We start from the raw sequence: 20,539 nt of genomic DNA on the forward strand, positions 1-20,539 counted from the left end.
TAACATTTGTTTACAAATTAAAATTACAATAGTGTATTTCACATTGTATAATAATGTGTTACTGTAAATTCAAATGATAACGGAATTGAGATTATCATATACCACACCACTAAACTGTATACAACAATAGTACCATGCTTGAGAGTAAATTTAAAATAATCATGGAAGAAAATCTATGATAATCTAAAGAAATTTATTTTTTGGCCAAATTTACTTATTATGCGTTGTTAAAGCTAGCCATACACGTTCCGGTTTGCCGGAGAGGTCGGACTGCACAGTTTAACCTGCACAGTTTTTACCGATTTCCGATGACGACATACACGCCACGATTTGCCGGATACGCAGGACTGCACAGTCACACGCTTTCCGGCCAAAATAGTCCTCAGCTGCGGGTCGTCGAATGTTCAAAATATTTATATTTTTTCGCCGTTTTTTCAATCAGATTCTTTAACATATTTTTCACATTACTTTTTTTAATTCACATACAATATGTCAGTCCTAGACGACGACGCCATAGCTTTGGTAGGCTTAGCTCTAATTCTTAAAAACAAAAAACAAAAAAAACGCGAAAAATGGGCCAAAGATTGGCTCTTAAAACGAAAAATCTACAGCCATGTCAATTTATTAAATGAATTGAGATTCGAACCACTGGATTTCAAAAATTATTTACGAATGGGCGAGGATACTTACCGTAATCTACTGTCAATGGTTGCGCCTTTAATACAAAAACAAGACACTGTAATGCGTAAAAGTATTTCTCCGCATGAGAGGTTAGCAGTTACCCTAAGGTTCCTCGCAACTGGAAGGACTTACGAAGACTTAAAATACACTTCAGTAATTTCATCTCAAGCACTTGGAAAAATTATTCCAGAGACCTGTGATGCTTTGTACCGAGTATTACGTAGGGAATATTTAACGGTAAGTACACAAAATATTTTAATGAATATATCATACTTTTAGATTCTGAGTAGAACGAAGAATGTATTGATTTTACAATGATTGTTTTTTTTAAATTTTTTATTTTTTTTTGTGTCCGTCATCACAAAATTTATCAAAATATCGAAAATTATCAATCACTGTAATAAAAAAATTATAAAATGTTCAGTTATTATAACTAAGGATTGAAAATTTAAAACAAAGATTCTCATAAATGATTCATACTGTAACCTAAAAATCTAAAAAAATACATAAACACAGTTTTTTATTAATTAATATTTATTTAAATCTATAATATGTAGATACATTGTTTAGTTTTCAAGAGAGTTTATAAAATTAGTTATATAATGAGCAGCATTTTCTGGTTGAGTTTGTTGTTGATTAGTAGCAATATCATCATTTTCTTGATACACGTAGACACCATTTTCAGAAAAAGAACTCAAATTAGAATTTGTACTAAAATTGGAATTTGAACTATGATTTCGCGCGTAACAGCTTGATGTAGTTTCTGCTGCTGTTGTTAACTTATGGTTTAATGTCAAGCTACCCATTTCACCCTCGAAAAGGATATCATTCATCAACTTTTCAGCAATGATTCGCTGCCTTTTTTCCAATTCCCTCAATCTCATAGCAAAACCTTTTGCACTAACGTCATACCGATCTTCTTCCATTTTCGGTCGTTTAAAATGATCACGCACCGATAGCAACACCTCAGTTTGCAACTTTGCATCGTTTTTTTTGGATTTTTCTGCCCTTGGTGGATTAACGATATCTGATTGCGCAACTGTCGAATTTACTGAGTCGATTCCTTCTACTTCATTTTCCAGATTATCATCTATTCCAATCTGAAATAAAAATGAGATAAATTTAATTTTAAAATTGAATACAATTTTAATTAAATATAATTTTTAATTAAATTTTTTTTCAGTTTCCTACAACTGAGAAAGAATGGAAAGACATTGCACAATTATTCGAGGAACGTTGGAACTTTCCACACTGTATTGGTGCGCTCGACGGAAAGCACATAAATATTGTTCCACCAGCTGGAAGTGGATCCGAATTTTTCAATTATAAAGGCCACCATAGCATGGTTCTCTTAGGTTTAGTAAATGCAAATTATCAATTTCTATTGGTAGATTTTGGAACAAATGGCAGAATTTCTGATGGGGGTGTTCTTCAGAATACAACGTTTTTCGAAAAACTACTAAATGAAGAATTAAACATTCCTTTCGCAGACAACATTGAGGGAAGTTCCAAGCAATTACCATATGTTTTTGTTTGCGATGATGCCTTTCCGTTACGAACTGATATGCTTAAACCGTTTCGACAATCACATTTGGATTGTTATGAAAAAAAAATATTCAATTACAGGTTAAGTCGAGCACGACGAATCGTGGAAAATGCGTTCGGAATATTGGCAAATCGATTTCGTGTATTCCATACTCAAATTAATATTGAACCAAAAAAAATTGAAAAAATTGTAATGGCATCATGCGCATTACATAACTTTCTCATTATAAATTCTGCTACTTCATACGCGCCTCAAAAATGTTTTTACCAAGAAGACATAGCAAACGGAAGTATAACTACGCTTGGATACAACGTTGAAAATAGTAATATGCACAGTTTAGATCGTCGTAACTCGGGGAATATTGCAAATAGTGCAAAACAAGTACGAGAAAATTTTATGAATTATTTCTGTAATGAAGGCACCGTGCCATGGCAAAATAAGTTTATCGCGTAATTTAGAATATTTATTATAAACGATATATTTGTATATTTGTATTTTTTTTTTTATTTGTATATTATTTTGTTTAATTAAATATTTCAAAAAAAAAAATAACCTTAATTGTTTTACCAACCTCAGATATGCTTTCATCTTGTATGTCCAAATTTGATTTATATAAATCTATAAATTCTTCCAAATTCCTACGGTTCATTATTATATTATATAATATAATTTAATAAAATATGTATAATATAATATAGTAAAATAACTTGTAATAAATTGTAAAATAAGTTACATTGACAACAAACAAAAAAAACAAACCTAAACCTTAAATAAACAGCAAAAGTACTATGCCGCAAAAGTGAACCAGCCGGTCGAACGACGGTTATATCAACACACGGGCACACACGATCCGGTATGCCTGTACAGTCATGACTGTACAGGCCAAAAGAATCGTTTTTCAATTGTTTTCCGGCCGCCTGTGCAGTCCCCGAAAACTGCGCGAACTTGTCACACACACGTTCCGGAATAACTGTGCAGTCCGCCTGCACAGTCCGACCTCTCCGGCAAACCGGAACGTGTATGGCTAGCTTAACAGCCCACAAATAATCAGATATAAGTTACAAATCCATGTTCTTAGTACTTATGATAGATAACTTTGGTATGTGGATATAGGTAAAAATATACATTTATTTATTATAGTTACTATTGTTGATTATGAAAAATATTTAAAAATATATATTTTTACTAACTTATTTTAAAATTAATATTAGAATTATATATTAATGTTTATTTTATATGCAACACTGGTTTAACACACATGAACGTCTAGCTACTAGCGATTATCTTATGGGATGTGCGATTTCTGCGCACCTTGAAATGAACTAATTATAAGCTGGCTAATAAATATAATATTATAATACAGCCACATTTGTTATATCGGTAAAAATAGAATATATGTATATATTTTTAAAAGCACTGAAATAATTTTATACTGTATAAAAGTCACAAATACAGAAAGACGTAACATAAGCATTGCAAATATATTTTAACTCGTATATTAAAATACCTGTTTATGTAAAGACGGAGTAGGATCGAGTATTATTGGGGAGATTGATATATTTGGGTAATAATAATTTTTATTAATTTACTATTAAAAAAATAGGTAATAATTTTTATTATTACCTATTTTTTTTTTATCTGGGATTTTTACTATGAGGAAAGGGGTTGAACTACTAAAAGTATGTAAGGGAGGTTACCTATGTCACTATGTTTATGTCATTTGCAATGTACCGAGAACTCCACATATTTTAGTTCATTGGTGTGATATTGTGGATTGTGGTTCATGAGTAGGTAATTGAAGTTTTTTATTTACATTAGTGCTAGACTCTTCCATGAATATTCTTCAAGGATTCCTCCATGATTTGTTATATTTTAACAATAGCCTCTTATAAATTTGGCGGTATATGCTTATAATTATATTGATAGAGATAATATGATAAAATTGATTACATTTTAACTATTGTATTGGACAAATATTAACATTAGTACTAAATGTAAATTATAATATATAGTATATATTCTACTATGAATCAAAAAATTTGTATGTACAATTTTTCTTATATGTATATTTTCATTTTATCACCAAACAGATGACATAAAAAACAAATACCGTTTTTTATTTAAATCTTATATGCGTAAATTTCAATGAGATTTTTTTTCCTATTTGAGTAGGTGTTAAAATTAATCAATTAAATAAAACAAAATCTACTTTAACTTAATTTTTATATCATGAATTTTAACGTTATGGTAAGTATAATTTCTATTTATTTATTTGTTGAAAACCACCTTGTACAAACTGTTTTTGATATCTAAAATCTAATTGTAAATAGTTTGTACTTATTTATTATTAGACAAATACATTTAACTAATCTACTAATCTAGTCAAATAAGATAAATAAAAATGCAATATCTATACAATGAGTTTATGTATTGATATATTTTTATCATTAAAATTTACTAAGAAAATTATGCTGATAAGTTGCAGAATAATAAAATTAATATTAAGTATAATGTAAAACCTATTATAATGGTATTATCAGCCTATCTTACAAACAAAAAATTGTTTGTGTTTAATTAATTTTAATTAAAAATATTATTAAATTATTAAAAGCATTTTTACTTTCAAGATTTAATTTATATAAATATTTATTGGATTGGATTGGAACCTTTGGAATTTTTCTAAATTTTCCTAAAAATTTAAAAATTATATAATTTATTTTTGTTTTATAAGTTTATTTTTAACTTCAAATTCATAGCTTCAACTTAAGTGTGTACTTTTTATTCATAAATACCTTATATTAGGCTATAATATAATTCCCTTGTTTTAATTTTATATACTTAAAAATGTTTAAAAAATTTGAATTTTATATATTAATTGACTACAAGGCTGTATTTGGGGGGTCCAGGATGTCTGAATCTCCCTGAAATTTCTTCAATATTTTACGAATGTTTAAAATATTTATTTATTTTTAATACCAGTAAAAATATTTTCAGTCAAAAATGACTTAAGCTCCAATTAATCATTGACAGCTTTTAATTTTATATCATAGTATCATATGAAAATATGATATTAATTTTAATAATATAAGATTAAATTTTTTTCTGTCTTATTTTTAACCAAATATCAAAAGTGAAAATCTAAATTCAATAAAATTACAATATACATGTTTTGGACCCCTTCTGAAAAATAATTTCTAGTTACAGCCTTGATTGACTATCTAGGTCCCAAATACTTTAATGAATTGCCTATTTTAACCAAAAAAGATATTCACACTAAGGTATTAAATAGGAGAAAAATAATTTATAGTTGGCTATTTTCTAATTTTTAATTTTCTGTTTTTTAATTTTATTTTATATGTAATTTTAGCAAAAGAAAAATGCTCCATATGTGGCTTTTTGATAAGTAGTATATTTATTTATATATTTATTTATTTTTTCCCTTTTTAACACTTGTGTATACTTAATAATTTTGTTTTTTGTTCAAAGACTGTATACATTTGGTTTACCATCTTATTTTTCTAAATATTATTTTTTTTCTTTTTTCTTTTTTTCTCTTAATAATATTTCATATTATCAGAATATGTAACTCTACTCTAACACAAGCTTCGGCTTAAAGGAATAGTTAATTTGTCTCAACAAAATAAATAAAAAATAAAAATAAAAATATTAACAAAAATCAAAATATAAAAATGCCAATAAATCAATAACAAAATGAAAAGTATTTAAGTATTTAAATATTTTTATAACTAATTTACAATAATTTAATTTAATTTATATACATATATATTTATTTTTTTTTATTTCTAGTTTTAAATAAAATTATTGTTGAAATGGAAGAACGAAAGTGGATAAAAAAAAAAGAAAGAGCTCTACTGGAAAATAATTTTGAAAACCTTTACTATGCTTGCAAAGAGTTAGCTGATATTTATGTCAATCAAGAAGATTATCAACAAGCATTGAGTCAATATGAACAGTGTGAAGAAGCGGCTAATCGTTGTGGCGATGAAATTCGTTTAGCTGTTGCAAATCGAATGATTGGTGAAATGTATTGTTATCTTAATGATTTTGAAAATGCTATTAAGCATCAAAAGCTACATCTTAAAATATCTTATTCAAAAAATGATATTGTTGAACAGCAAAGAGCTTTAGCCACATTGGGTCGTACCTATTTTTTACATTCTGAAATGTTTGATAGTAATGATCTTTATAAAAAATCAGAGATATTAAAGACATCTGTTAAATATTATATTAAAAGTTTAGAAGTTTGTAATAAACTTGGTAAAGAAGTTGGTATTAAGACATTATCTGAAATGAAAGCTAGACTTTATCTTAACTTGAGTCTTTGTGAAGATTCAGCTGGTGAACTAAATAAATCAATGGAGTACATAAATAAAGCAATGAAATTATGTTCTGATGCAGATTTGAATGATGAACTATGTAAATGTTATTCAATAAAATGTTCCTTATATTCAAAACAAGACAATTTTTCTAAAGCAATTGCATGTGTTGATGAAGGCCTTCAAATTGCTTCTAGACTTTCAAATAATAAAGATATTGGTACAGAACTTTTATGTTTAAAAGCTGAACTTTTAATTGACATTAATGACTATCAAACTGCCAAGCATGTTATGATAAAAGCATACAAACTAAAAGTGCCAATAAAAAATGAATTTGAAGAAGTGAAAAAGAAATTGAAAATTATTACAGTAATGAGTCAAACTGAAAATAATTTATTATTAGCTTCACAGACAGATTATGAACAACGTAGAAAGTTGAATGAAAAACTTGGAGATGCTTGTGTTGCATTAAAAAAATTTTCAAAAGCAATCTCTTATTATGAGAAAATGTTGGAAAATTCCGTACTCTGTGGTATGACTGATAAATGTTTAATACCTTGCTATGTTTCACTAGCACAAACATACAAAGACAATAAGCAATACTATCAAGCATTAGAATATTTTAATAAAGAATTAAATCTCTATAGTGAAAATAGTATTGAAGCTTGTAAAACATTATTAAATATTGCTGATGTTATGGAAGCTCAGTATGATTCATTTGATTCCATTTGGTCTACTTATGAAAAAGCTAAAAAAATTGCACAAAAAAATAATGATGGTAATCTTCAATTATTAGCTGTAAGTATTTCAGTAAATATCTAGTTTTAATCATTTTTTTGTAATTTTAAAATATATTTCAGGTAAAAGGAATGAAGTGTTTAGCTGTAGAAAGAAATAAACCAGATTTGGCTGACGACTTGAAAAGTGAACTCAATAATTTAATGAGATATGAAACTGAATCAATTGAAGAAGATGATGTCCCAGATATTTGGGATGATGTTTCATTAAAAGATCTTTCTGATATTGATGAAGAAGTTGATGATAAAAAAAGAAAACGGCATAAACAAACAGCCATACCAGAAAAAAAAAATGAAAAGGGAGAAACTCCAATTATACCGGCTTGTGCTAAGGGTAATGTTAAGTTAGTTTTAAGCCTTTTAAAACAAGGCCATTCTGTTAATGCAGGTGATGCTTTAGGCTGGACAGCCTTACATGAAGCTAGTAATTATGGATATGTTGATATTGTTAATGTTCTTTTAGACCATGGTGCTGATATTAATAACCGTGGTGGACCTTGCTGTGAAGGTATTACACCCTTACATGATGCTGCTGCTTGTGGCCACCTAGAAGTTATAGACTGTTTATTAGATAGAGGTGCAAATCCTTTAGTTAGAACTAATAATGGTGAGACGCCACTTGACTCATTGATAGCTTGTCGTAATAGAGTTATTTTAGAAGAAAAAAAAGAATTGGATCCAAGTAGACTTGCTCATTTTTGGTCAATTGTTGATCGTCTTAGTGAGTGCTTACGAAAAGCTGGCCATACACCTCCTGTACCTTTAACTGATATAAAAGAAATACTTAAAAATGGACAAAAACCAACTGACCATTATTTAGGAGTAATACCTGAGAATGACAAAAGATCAAGAAAACAATATAGATATATTGAGAATTTAGAAAGGCTAGAAAAAAAAGAAAAAAATAATGAGGTAGAAGAACTTGAAGTATTTGGTGCTGCAGAAGACTATAAACAAACAATTAGTCAATTAAGAAATCATAATAAAAGACGACGAGAAGATGAAGTACATTTTGAAATATCTCAACCTCCTTTAGTTGAGAATTCTGTTGATGAGTGGTTAGAAGAAGATATTATGTACAAGCCTAAAAAAAGATATTGTTCTGAAATAACTGAAAATAATTATTCACCGATAAAAGTAAATAACCTTGAAGATGATGATTTGCTTGAGAATAAAAAAAAATCAAATTTTACCTTGGACGTTGAGCCTAACTTAAGAATTCGAGATTCTGATGAAGATTCTGATATACAAAAAGATACAATTAAGAATAAATATACTCCTTTAATGCTGTCTACAAGTAAAAATAAATCCCATCAAAGTACATTAGAACATCAAGGATTTTTAAATATAAAAAATGTTTCTTTGGATGTTGATGAATCAATTTCTTCGAAAAAAGATGAAATGGTTACAAACATTAATCATACAATTAAAGTACGTGTTGAAAATAGATTATTCCTCGTACCAATACCAGCAAGTGAGGAAAATATAAACTTAAAATGGCTTTCAACAGAAGCGTCTAGACGTTATCAAAAACTTGAAGGTGTCAATCCAATTTTAAATTTGACTACTGAAGATGGAGCTTTACTAGATGAAAATGATCCTATTAATTTAGTTTATGGGTTACAAGAAGTTTTGGGTAATATTGTTGGATGGAGTACAGAAACTTTAATTGAAACATACAAAAAATCTTGTGTAGAATCAGGTATAACATTCAATGAACAAATAGCTCAGTTTTTAGATGTCTTACAAGCAACTGGTACTTTGAACATATCTGATTGTATAGTTATGTCTAATGTTTTGAATATTACACTTAATGTGGCTTGTCATTATCAGAACTTACAAATTTTATGTTTATCAGGTGTTGCTCTTGAAGACCATAACATGAAAATGTTAGCAGAATATTTGTCTAACCTACACCAACTACTTAAATTAGATGTAAGTTGTAATAATATTAGTTCTATAGGTATTGGTCATTGGACTACATCAATATCTAATAATAAATGTTTGATTAATTTAGAATCATTTGATATAAGTCATAATCCTATAACCAATGCTGGCCTTGCACATTTTCGTTTAATTACCCAACACTCAGTTAATCTACGATCTTTATTTCTTCGAGATGTAGATATTGACCATAATTGTTATGATTATGCATCTGAATTATACCTAGATAATATTGAAGATTTAGATTTAAGCTTTAATATGTTAGGGCGTACTGGAATTTCTGGATTTTTCATAAGACTCGATCCAATGCGTTTAAAATATTTAAATGTACGTAATACAGGATCATCAATGGTATTACGTGAATGTGCCCTATTTTTAGAACGTAGTCAAGCAGATTGTCTTCATTCAATAGATTTTTCTAGTCTTGATCTTGAAGATGAAGACCTAGACTTACTATGTAATTGTTTAGAGTCTGCTGGTAACTTACAACATTTATGGTTAGTTGATAATCCTCGAATTACACAAATGTGCATGGATAGAATTAAACATTTAAGTGTTAAATTCATTTATATGGCGGGATGTGCTCCAGTTGATATTTCACAAATTAACACAATTGATTTTGAACAAATGTCTTTAACTGGACACGGACAGTCAAATTTATTTAAAAATGCTCCTTACAATATGAAGGTATCGCTGTGATTTATCATTAAGGTTATAAATTATTTTTTTGTTTAATAATATATTAGAATTTTTCTATGTTAGTTATAAATTTTAATTTTAAATTTCTCCTTTTGTATCAAAACTAAAAATGTTATAATAAATATTAAGTGTTTAAAAAGTATGTTATATTTTTTTTTAAATTCAGTTGAATCATAATGTAACTTCTTTTTCTTCTCCTTCGCCTTTCTCCCAACTATTTGGGATCGGCCATCTTTGTTTGTTCTAAAAATCCACGCGTCTCGATTTTCTACATCCTCTACTTACTCATCGTTGCCCTCATACTGCCCTCATCATTCTCAATTATATCCAACCATTTCCTTTTTGGTTTTCCTCTTCCTCTTTTCCCTTCAACGTTCATTTTCATAACCACTCTTACTATTTTTGTTTTTTCTCACTTCATCAAATGCCCAAACCATCTCAGTCTATTTTCTCTCATGTTGTCCACTATTGACATTACACCAATATTATCTCTCGCGTACTCTTTCTTTATTCTATCTTGTCACTCCACTCATCCATCTAAGCATTGCCATTTCTGTAACACTCATACTTTGTTCTAATCTCCAATGAACTGCCCAACATACTATATAGTATACAGTATATAGTATATAATAACATATAGTATAATTTAATTTAAAATAAAAATTTATTTATAAATTAAGGTGAGTTGAAATTAATTGTATAAATATAGACTAATAAAAGTTGTATTAATATTAATAATAAATATACCCAAAACAAATCTATTAAAAGTTAAATTTAAATTTATTGTTTTTATATAGTAAATAAATATAACAAAATTAAAATAAAATAAATATCTATAAATTCTGAATTTGATATGTAATAATATAGTCCTTATGTTATATTACATAGTAGAAGTATTATTCAATAACATTTTACTAGTTAATTTTATTAAATTTTTACCATAGTTATAAAATTTAATTATTAAAAATATAATGTAAAAGTGAAGTGTCTTCAAATAATTTACTCATATTGTAGTTAAATACTGACAAAAATAAAAAGTAATAATTTGTAAAATTTAATCCATAATAATAATTAAAAAATTATGTGTATTAAATAAAATTAAAATTATAATAGGTATATCATGTACTCGTAATTGATATAATTTTGAGTTTCTCATATTCAGAGGTTTTGCTAAGAGTGGGGCTTCAATGATTGGATGTGTTGATATCTCGAGTTGTTAAAAATTAAAATAGTTAAATATAATTAATTTTCTACTCGGACGAAGGAAGCATGCGTGTGAAATTATTTTCATATCCTATAATTTTTTAAATTATGAGTATAGGGTAATAATGTGCAATTTACACAGTTACCAACAGCTAGAATTTTCTTTTCATTTCGTTGTAAAACGAGTTTTGTCACATTATGATTTATAAATTTAAAATCCTCTACTATCACAATACGTTTAGTTATTTTAATTCTACTCCATGCTAGTATTTAATGATGCGTAAACAGACCATTGTACAGTGTAGAATATCGATAAAGATACAAAAGTCATTACGTAATGTTACCCAGGTAACATCTTGTTAGTCGCGGTGCTAGGGGTGTGCGAGCTGTGCGGTTGCGCAGGGCCCCTCAGTTAACAAAAATTAGAGCAAAAATCTGTAGTTAATTCACGATTTACTATGAAAAATCGGGACCCCGGAATAAAATTTACAAGTATGAACTCGAACACCATTTATTATTGTCAAATACTTAAAATTAAATTTTATTATGAAGTAGGCAGTCGTAATCTTAAACATGCTAGATAACATTAGGCCGATAGCGCGTAGTGAATTGTTTACAGAAAAAAAAATAAATAATTAACATAATCATAAAACCTGTAAAAAGGTCTTTCGCTTCACTTAGAATTTAAAATATTTTTATAATAAATTTGTACTTCTTGAGAACACTTAGTCATAATTTTCTAAATAATTCTTCAACCAAACATTTTTTATTGATAAGAAAATAATGAAATTGTGATTTTTATTTGTATTATAAGGTGATACCTAACGCTTTTGTTACATCTTTTAAGTATTTGAAGACTTCCGTCAGAAAAATAGTAGAAGAGTTTATTTTTGAAAGCATATATAACCATAACTATAATGTATATACAGATTCATACTTTGTGCTAATATTATATTTTATTCTTAATCTAACTTTTTGTTTTATTTATAGATTGTTCAATCTTTCTAATAGGTAATTTATTTAAATGAATTAATTATATACATGAAAAAACAAACCACTCTTTGAATAAAAAAAAAACTGTAATGCCTCATAGGTTGTATAAGCAATCTATAGTCGTTAAACAGCGGTAATGATGAAAATCTACTTTAAAAAGCATTAAAGATGCATAATATTGCACCTAATTAAAAAAAAAAAATACCCCCAGTACAGTAGTAGGGGCCTCGTAAATCACGTGTTGCACAGGACCTCACGATGGCTAGAGCCGCCACTGCATCTTGTATCCTATCTACTACTACCTCATATACTGCTGTACACACAGATTAACCATAGAAGAACCAGAGGCGGCTTGTAAGCACTTACTACCGGGGCGGTACCTCGATAAAAACATTTTTATGTAAATTTTGGTTTAATAAATTTAATTTTAACAGGCATACCAGTACATTTATGAGCATATTTGAAGATACATAATTCACGTTTTAGCGTTTAAGTAGTTTTAATGTGATATGAGGGAAGCCAGGACAATTTTTTCAGGGTAGGTGGTATGGTTGGAATTATACTGCCCTGGTAAGATTTAAATGTTCAAACCGTCTCTGAGAAGAACAGAATAATATAAAATGTGATTGCACTCCAACGAATCAAAAAACGTATCAATTTCACATGATTATCAATAGTAGGTATACCTTTGTAGTATGGAAATTGTACCATGTACCTCTATATGCACGTTGCTACTGCGTGTTCAAAGCGCTGGAATAATTGTTAAGTTGCCATAATGCTGTGATAATATAATATTGACACGGCTTTGGACGTTTGCAACTCCCGTATGTAACGGGACGGGACAGGTATGCATGTAAACTGTCTTATGTGGTAGCCACTGTACACTACCTAACCAGTTATGATTAAAACCTGATTTTTAGCAATATCGAGCCACTTGCCTTGAACCGTGTTCTCGTTTTAATTTGTTTCTCTTGCTTTTGAACTCATTCAAAACCATATGTGCCGTACTTATGGATAGATTCGATTCATCTAATTTTTTTCTTTTTTCGATTTTATCTTACACGTTTTCAGCGATGCGTTTATTACGATACTACAAACATAATATTATTATAATTAATTGATATGTATATATAAATATAACCTATTCACCGTGTAGGTATAATGTGTGTTATTCAGGTTTTCAAACCTATTCATTAATAACGAGCGTACAATTGCAATGGGCTCACTTGTATACCATGTAATCTTATCTATATATTATACCTACATATTTTCATAGATATATGTGGCGATTAGTAGTATCTGCAACAGACTTTAGTACCTATTTAACAAGGAACATGTGAAAGTTAACCTAGTCCCGAAGACAGTACACTACGTTAAAGGATGTTGGGTGAGTAACATTAGTAGGAACAGATATTTGGTCCTGGTTACAATACAAATATATTGACTAGGCTCGGTTTTGTAGTCGAAACTGGTGTGATCGGTATTAAAGAGTTATTTTATATTGTATACAGTAGCGTATGTGAAGCTCAATCGAGGAGGAGGGCGATTTAAAAACTGAAATATAAATTAAATATGATAATATTTTAGTATTCATATAAATATATATTTAATTTATAATAAATTATTTTATTTTATAATGCCATTAAAAAGTTTATTTAAAAAAATACAATTAATGGCATTAATGACATTAATTAATTTAAAATAGGTCTTTTTTTCTTAATGGCAAATTTTTCTTCGTGTTTTGGCTAAAACAAAAAAATTGTCCATAAGCTCTTTGATAATCAATTATCTACGAAATCATGAAAAACCTCTGTTAAAACTAAAAGGGGGGGGGGGATGATTCACCCATCCTTAAATATGTTACTGATAAAAGACATGTTTTATTCAGTGCATTCTGCCTGCTGCAGTCGAAAGTATTGATAAATACTAAAATATATGAAAAAATGTGGAAGACGACATAAATGGTGAATATCATATTAATACCAGATTAATTACATTAACGATACGGCAATACGTAATCTAAACTTCGAATTATGAACATATAATATATATAAATTTATATATTACATTAATTAGTTAATATTTAACTGTGAGTATAAACTTAATACAACAGAATAGAAAAAGTTTATTAAATTAAAAATTAAAACAAAATATTAGACGCTAGGCCGATAACGATTATCGATCACAGAATTAGAATTCGAAAGTGATTTTAAAGTAGAAAATATAGGTATAACATATTTACATGATGTGTAAATTATTTATACAATCCATCGCATTTGTGAACCATAAATCGAGATAGGTACATAGGCGCAACTAGGGTAAAAAATCTGGGGGGCTACAGCCCTCCTACCAAAACTTAAAATAACCTGTAGATTACCCCTACCCTTATATTTCATGTTAATATATTTTAGATTCTGAGCCAAGTTGGATTTACTACAATGTGTCTTTTTTCGTATATGACACTATTGTGAGTTAAGTATGCTGTATGCAGTATGCCATGTATAAAATGGAATATTTATGAGGGGGCTAAATCTTGGTCTGGGAAGGGGCTAAACCCCTTCTAGTTGCGCATATGGATAGGTACCATTACTGTCGTATTGATATTTTTAAAGAGAAGCCTTATATAATCAGAAGTTGAAATATATTACGATTGGAAAAAAAAACCATTGATTTTTATCCCTATTCCGAGAGATAGAGATTAATGATTTGAAATGTAAATATAAAATTATTGTAAATAATACAACGTACTACATACATCCAGTACCGTGTTGGGATATGTAAAAAATAAAATTAAAATAATATTTCAACTAAAAGAAAGTCGTCGAACTGAAATGATGTTTACACATCTAACGGTGCCGAATGTCGAGATAAAATATAACAATATACTTGTACCTGACTATTTTCAAGGAAAAAAAAACGTATAGGAATAACGAAAATAGTTTACACGATTACAATACAAGTTCTTAATTCTTTTCACTTTGTGACATGCAGTGGTAGACTGCGGCTTTTTCTTGGTATTTGTGAACGAAATAATATGTATTATAGTTATATAGTCATACAAGAAAAATTATAATTTTATATAACAATATAATAATTATATAATATACTTTTTATTTTATGTTGATTCTCAAAAATTTTTGGCTCCATCAAATACCATAAAATTTGCCACCCCGAAGCAATTGTCCTCTGTTAAACGCGACTCTGCTTCATCGGCAATGTATTATCAAATCAATAACCACCAAAATATTAATTATTTTCTTATTTCTGGAGTATTATTATTTATACATCTTAAAAATAAATACATATATTGTACATTGTAGTATATTTTAGTTGCCCGTATCCTTTATACGTACACCTTTAAATATGTATGAAGATAGCAGAACCGAGGACCTAACTTATATGTGAAGGCCGAAGGGAATTTGCACTCGGTCTTCTGCAGCTCGCTGCGGTCATGTATATTATGCCGTATAATTATAAAAAGGGAGTGTAAATATAGTCAATGTAAGAAACTGAGCCGGCAATATGTTATTATATTAATTATATCAAATGGTAGGTATACTTAGTCAAATAATAATTCAGTACCTTACGACACCAAACCCATCCCTGCAGTGTACGTTTGTTGATGCCAATGATACCTGTAACATTATTATAACAGTATAGTAAACATTTTCATAGATTAAATATGTATAATTATTACTATTATTACCTATATTATTATATTAAATTTACGTTAAGTACCTGTATATATTTTATATTATGTTTATAATATAAACAATATATTATCAATATTATCAATATATTATATTGATAGCAAAATTGTGTATGAAACCATATTATACTTTACCATCTTTGAGGCTGTGTAGTCAAGGGTGGCCAAGGAAAATTCAAAAGGGAGGGGCAACATTTTAATTTATCAATATATTTATAAATAGGAATGACTATGAGATAAGAAGGGCTTACAATTTTACATTATACTATTACATTATATAAATAATATAAACCAAACTGAAAAATCATAAAATAATATTTATTTAACCAATTAACCATAAAATTAATTTATTGACATTTTTATTTAATTAATAACTTAAATTGGATACTTAAAAAATTAATTATATTTATTAAAATATTAGTTTATAAATAAAAATTGTAAATTTATTTTTTTAACATCAAATATATTTTTACTTGTTCTATGTATTCTTTATTTTTATCATCGATATTTTTTCTTATGTACGCATATCATACAAAAACCTTTAAGTCTATCTTCACTCATTGTAGATCTCATCCATATCTTTATTTTTCGTAATGTACTGAATGATTGTTTTACAGTGCATGTCATAAGAGGCAATGTAATATGTATCATTATACCTTTCTTGGTTACATGAAAAAATTCAGACTCCTTTATAATCTACCATTGTATCATTACATATATATCAATAATCATACCAAATTAAACCATTAACTTTTATATTAGGTATTTTAAAATGAATTAAAATTTTCAATACCTTGAAGTATTTTAATATATTCATTTTTTTGTAGTTTCATTTGGAAGCAACCAACATAATTTAAATGAAGTCTCGTTGTTTTTATTAATCGATTATTTAACAAGCTAATAAAATAGTCTAAATATGGTATATATATATGGATACTCTGTAATAATCTTCGATAGAATCATCTAATGAACAGTTATGATTTGATCGTTGATTTTGATGATTTGTTCTTCGAGTTATTTTAAGCACAAAATCTAAGCTTTAGTGATTTCCTCGAAGAATGTATTAAAATATTCTATGCTGTTTTCTCTATGTTTATTCAATATACCAAGAAGTTCAGTTTTAACAAATGTATGAACAGAATAGAGATTAACATTTGTACCTTGTAATTTGGTCACAACTGGTTCTAGAACTGAAGAGTAATAAGCAATTACTCTTAAACTAATCAAAAAAAGTACAATTCTATGTGGCTGATGAAAGTTAGAATGCACGATTTCTTGTAACAGCATTTGCTTTTCAACTAATAAATAATTCTTCAAGAACAGTTTTAATTTCAATGACATTTTTATCAATTAGCTGCATAAATTTGTACTTTTCTGACCGACGTGTCTCACAAAATAATAGAATATTTGGAATAAGTTTTCTTCTCAAAATACTTTCTCTAAAAATTTTAATTATTTCCTTTACGGAACCAATAGTATTTCAGATTTCAAAAATTGAATTTTAATAGTTAACTACTAAATTAAGCTTATGTGAAGCACAATAAAAACAACAAGCAGTTGGATACGTTTTTCGTATAATTGTCTGTCCACCATTTTCTTTACCACTCATGGTTGAACAACCATCAAACCCTAGGCCAACAAGTTTCAACATATTTAAACCATATTTTTTCTGTTGATTATAATTTATTTATTTATTTTGCATATGACTATTGGGTGATTTAAATTTATTGATTCTAATATACTTCTTGATAAATCTTTTGCATTTAAAACATGAATTTCATTGAAGTCAATAAATTCCTCATGCACTACATAATTAATATCTATATCGTACACCAATATCTATTGGTATAACTGTTCCTTTCCTGAAATATCTGCTATTTCATCAGCCAGTAAAGAAAATGCAACTGAATTATTGACTTAGGATATAATATTATTACGAATTACTTGACCACAAACTTGAATAATATCATTTTGAATTCTATGTGATACATATTTGGTTATGTCAAAATTTTTCAATAAAATATTATCACTTGAATCAACCCAAAATTTCAATAAATCAACAAAATTATCTTTATCAACAATGTTTCCTGTAATGGCAATATCATGTTGTCCATAAAATAATATTGATCTTATGATTGATCTCAATTTTTTTTCTATTATCTTCAACTTCTTTATGTACTGTAGAATTAATTTGCTCAATAACATTTATTTTTTTGAATTCATACTGTCTAAAAATAATTTTGCTGTAACTTTTGAATCATTATGCGACTTCATGTATTTTTCCTCTTTGATAATCTGATAAAATTGTGTGAATGGTGTAATAATAAAAGAACCTTATTTACGTCTGTGTACATTAAGTTTGAATAAATTGTAAAATTTACAAAAAATCCCTTTATGTTAAGATGAATAAATCATCCAGTCGTTATCAAGAGTTGAGACACGAATCCCAATATAATTCATAGGCATTAAAAAAAACTTTTCTAAGAAACACAAACTGGCGGATTTTTTTTTTTTTAGATGCTCCCGATGGAACTGGAAAACTTTTTTAATATCATTGATTTTGACAACGATTCGATCGCACTTGCACTTACTTCGTCAAGTGTTGCAGCTACATTGTTGGAAGGCGAACAGCTCATTCTGCACTCAAGTTGTCGTTAGACATGCAAATAAATGAAACACCAACTTGTAACCTTTCGAGAAATTCTGCGATGATCAAATTGTTGCAGCAGAGCAAATTTATAATTTGGGATGAGTGCACGATGGTATACAAAAAATCTTTTGAAGCATTAGACCGCACATTGCAAGATTTACGAAAGAACCAAAACCGGTTTGGTGGTGCAATGGTTTTATTGGCAGGTGATTTTCGCTAAACACTACCAGTAATACCACGATCAACGGCAGCTGACGAACTTAACGCATGTATAAAGCCATCAATTTTATGGAAGGACGTTAAAACGATCAAATTAAATATGAACATACAAGTCGAATTGCAGAACGACCGATTTGGAGAAGTTTTTTTCCAAAAAATTGCTCGATATTGATAATGGAAAAATAACTATTGTCTTATCGTTTGGATACATCATATTTCCTACCAATATTTGTTACTATATTGAAACTAAGACCGAATTTATCAAGAAGGTTTTCCCAAACGTGGGTCAAAATTACAAAAATCATATATGGTTGAGCGAAAGAGTCATATTGGCTGCAAAAAACGTTGATGTCAACGAAATTAATTTTCAGATTCAAAATAAGATAGCTGGCGAATTAATAACATACAAATCAATTGATTCCATCACTAACCAAGATGATGTTTTTAACTATCCAACGGAGTTTTTAAATGCACAGAAATTGCCTGGGTTACCACCTCATAATTTGCAATTAAAAATCCGATCGGTAATCATTATGTTGCGGAATATAAACCAGCCACGTCTTTGTAATAGCACCCAACTTGCGGTGAAGAAATTAATGAACAACGTCATTGAAGCCACAATTTCGAAAGGGAGTACAAAGTAGAAGACGTTTTGATTTCACCGATTCCTTTGATTCCAAACGACATGCCATTCGAATTTAAAAGGTTGCAATTTACAGTACAGCTAGCATTTGCAATGTCGATAAATAAATCTTCAGTCGTTAAGTGTTAAGTGTAATCTTAAAAATCTTGTACACACACACACACACACATACATACATACCGTATTTGTGTAAATACACAATATTTAAAGAATTGATAATTATCCATAGAATAGAAATCAAAAAGCGTGTTGTTATTTATAGCTGATAACCTAATTTGCCAAACTAAATAAATTTTTCTTAAACAAATTATAGATTTTCGTATATAAAATTACATTTTTAAATTCTATCTAAATAAATAAATAGATTCTGATCTCAGAAACAATTTTCCAAGATTTTCGACATTTTCCACTGGGGGACATGTCCCTCCCTTGCCCCCTCCCTATGGGCACCCTTGTGTATAGTATATACTTATAACCAAGTCTTAATTCAAATTTTAACGTTTTTATTTTTTCGTACTTATAAATTATTTACAGTAGGTTTTAAAAATAAAAATAATTATTTTTAAATAAAAAAATAACTTGTTTATAAATCAACTGTATTAAAGTTCTTGTATTAGTTGTCATATATATATATATATTATATATAGAATACACGAGATATCTTGATAGATTCTTCTACGTCAAGTAAAAATATAAAACATAAAATTAATATTGCCATATTATTAGTTCTGTCGTTGTTTTAAAAAATATAAACCTAATACAATAATTACATCTTCTTCTTCTTATTCAGTTGAACGATCCATTCAGGATCAGCGTTACCATCAAAATTTCTATCCATCTATCTCTCGGATACACTGTCTCTAAAGTTGCATTCTGGTCTTTATTAATAAATCTTTGACAACTATGTCAATCTATCGGGTATTGGGTCGTCCTAGGGGGTCTTTTTTATTTGTACTGCTGATTAATACATTTTTAATTTCCATAATTATATAATAGAATTAATTATAATGTACTCTTACACTTCATAAAACACAAGCCTTATTGCTTTATTAAAATAAATACAAACGCTTTCGGACAAAATATATCATTATTTCTAAATTATTTCTAGTTTTTCAGTC

At 28.3% G+C, this 20,539-nt stretch overlaps 3 protein-coding genes across 3 annotated transcripts; 2 read left to right on the forward strand and 1 right to left on the reverse strand.

Annotated features, from left to right (window-relative positions):
- The first annotated feature begins 234 nt into the window (after window positions 1–234).
- On the forward strand, window positions 235–2,698 carry LOC112688514. The gene is made up of 2 exons (XM_025561758.1): window positions 235–918; window positions 1,865–2,698. Exons 1-2 carry the CDS (start codon window positions 490–492, stop codon window positions 2,678–2,680), a joined length of 1,245 nt encoding a protein of 414 aa, XP_025417543.1. The 5' UTR covers window positions 235–489; the 3' UTR covers window positions 2,681–2,698.
- Window positions 1,244–12,957, reverse strand: LOC112688516. Its single transcript, XM_025561759.1, has 2 exons — window positions 12,916–12,957; window positions 1,244–1,781 (listed from the first exon to the last, which is right to left on the reverse strand). The coding sequence occupies exon 2, from the start codon at window positions 1,605–1,607 to the stop codon at window positions 1,248–1,250; it is 360 nt and encodes a 119-aa protein (XP_025417544.1). The 5' UTR covers window positions 1,608–1,781; window positions 12,916–12,957; the 3' UTR covers window positions 1,244–1,247.
- Window positions 6,043–10,071, forward strand: LOC112688604 (tonsoku-like protein; the record flags this gene model as incomplete). The annotated part of the gene is made up of 2 exons (XM_025561881.1): window positions 6,043–7,362; window positions 7,425–10,071. Coding segments are annotated over 2 exons (3,900 nt in total), but the record flags the coding sequence as incomplete, so codon positions are not given.
- Window positions 12,958–20,539: the final 7,582 nt, after the last annotated feature.

The sequence above is a fragment of the Sipha flava genome, unplaced genomic scaffold, assembly GCF_003268045.1.
Source record: "Sipha flava isolate LNK unplaced genomic scaffold, YSA_version1 39_pilon_pilon, whole genome shotgun sequence".
NCBI classification, from domain to species: Eukaryota; Metazoa; Arthropoda; class Insecta; order Hemiptera; family Aphididae; genus Sipha; species Sipha flava.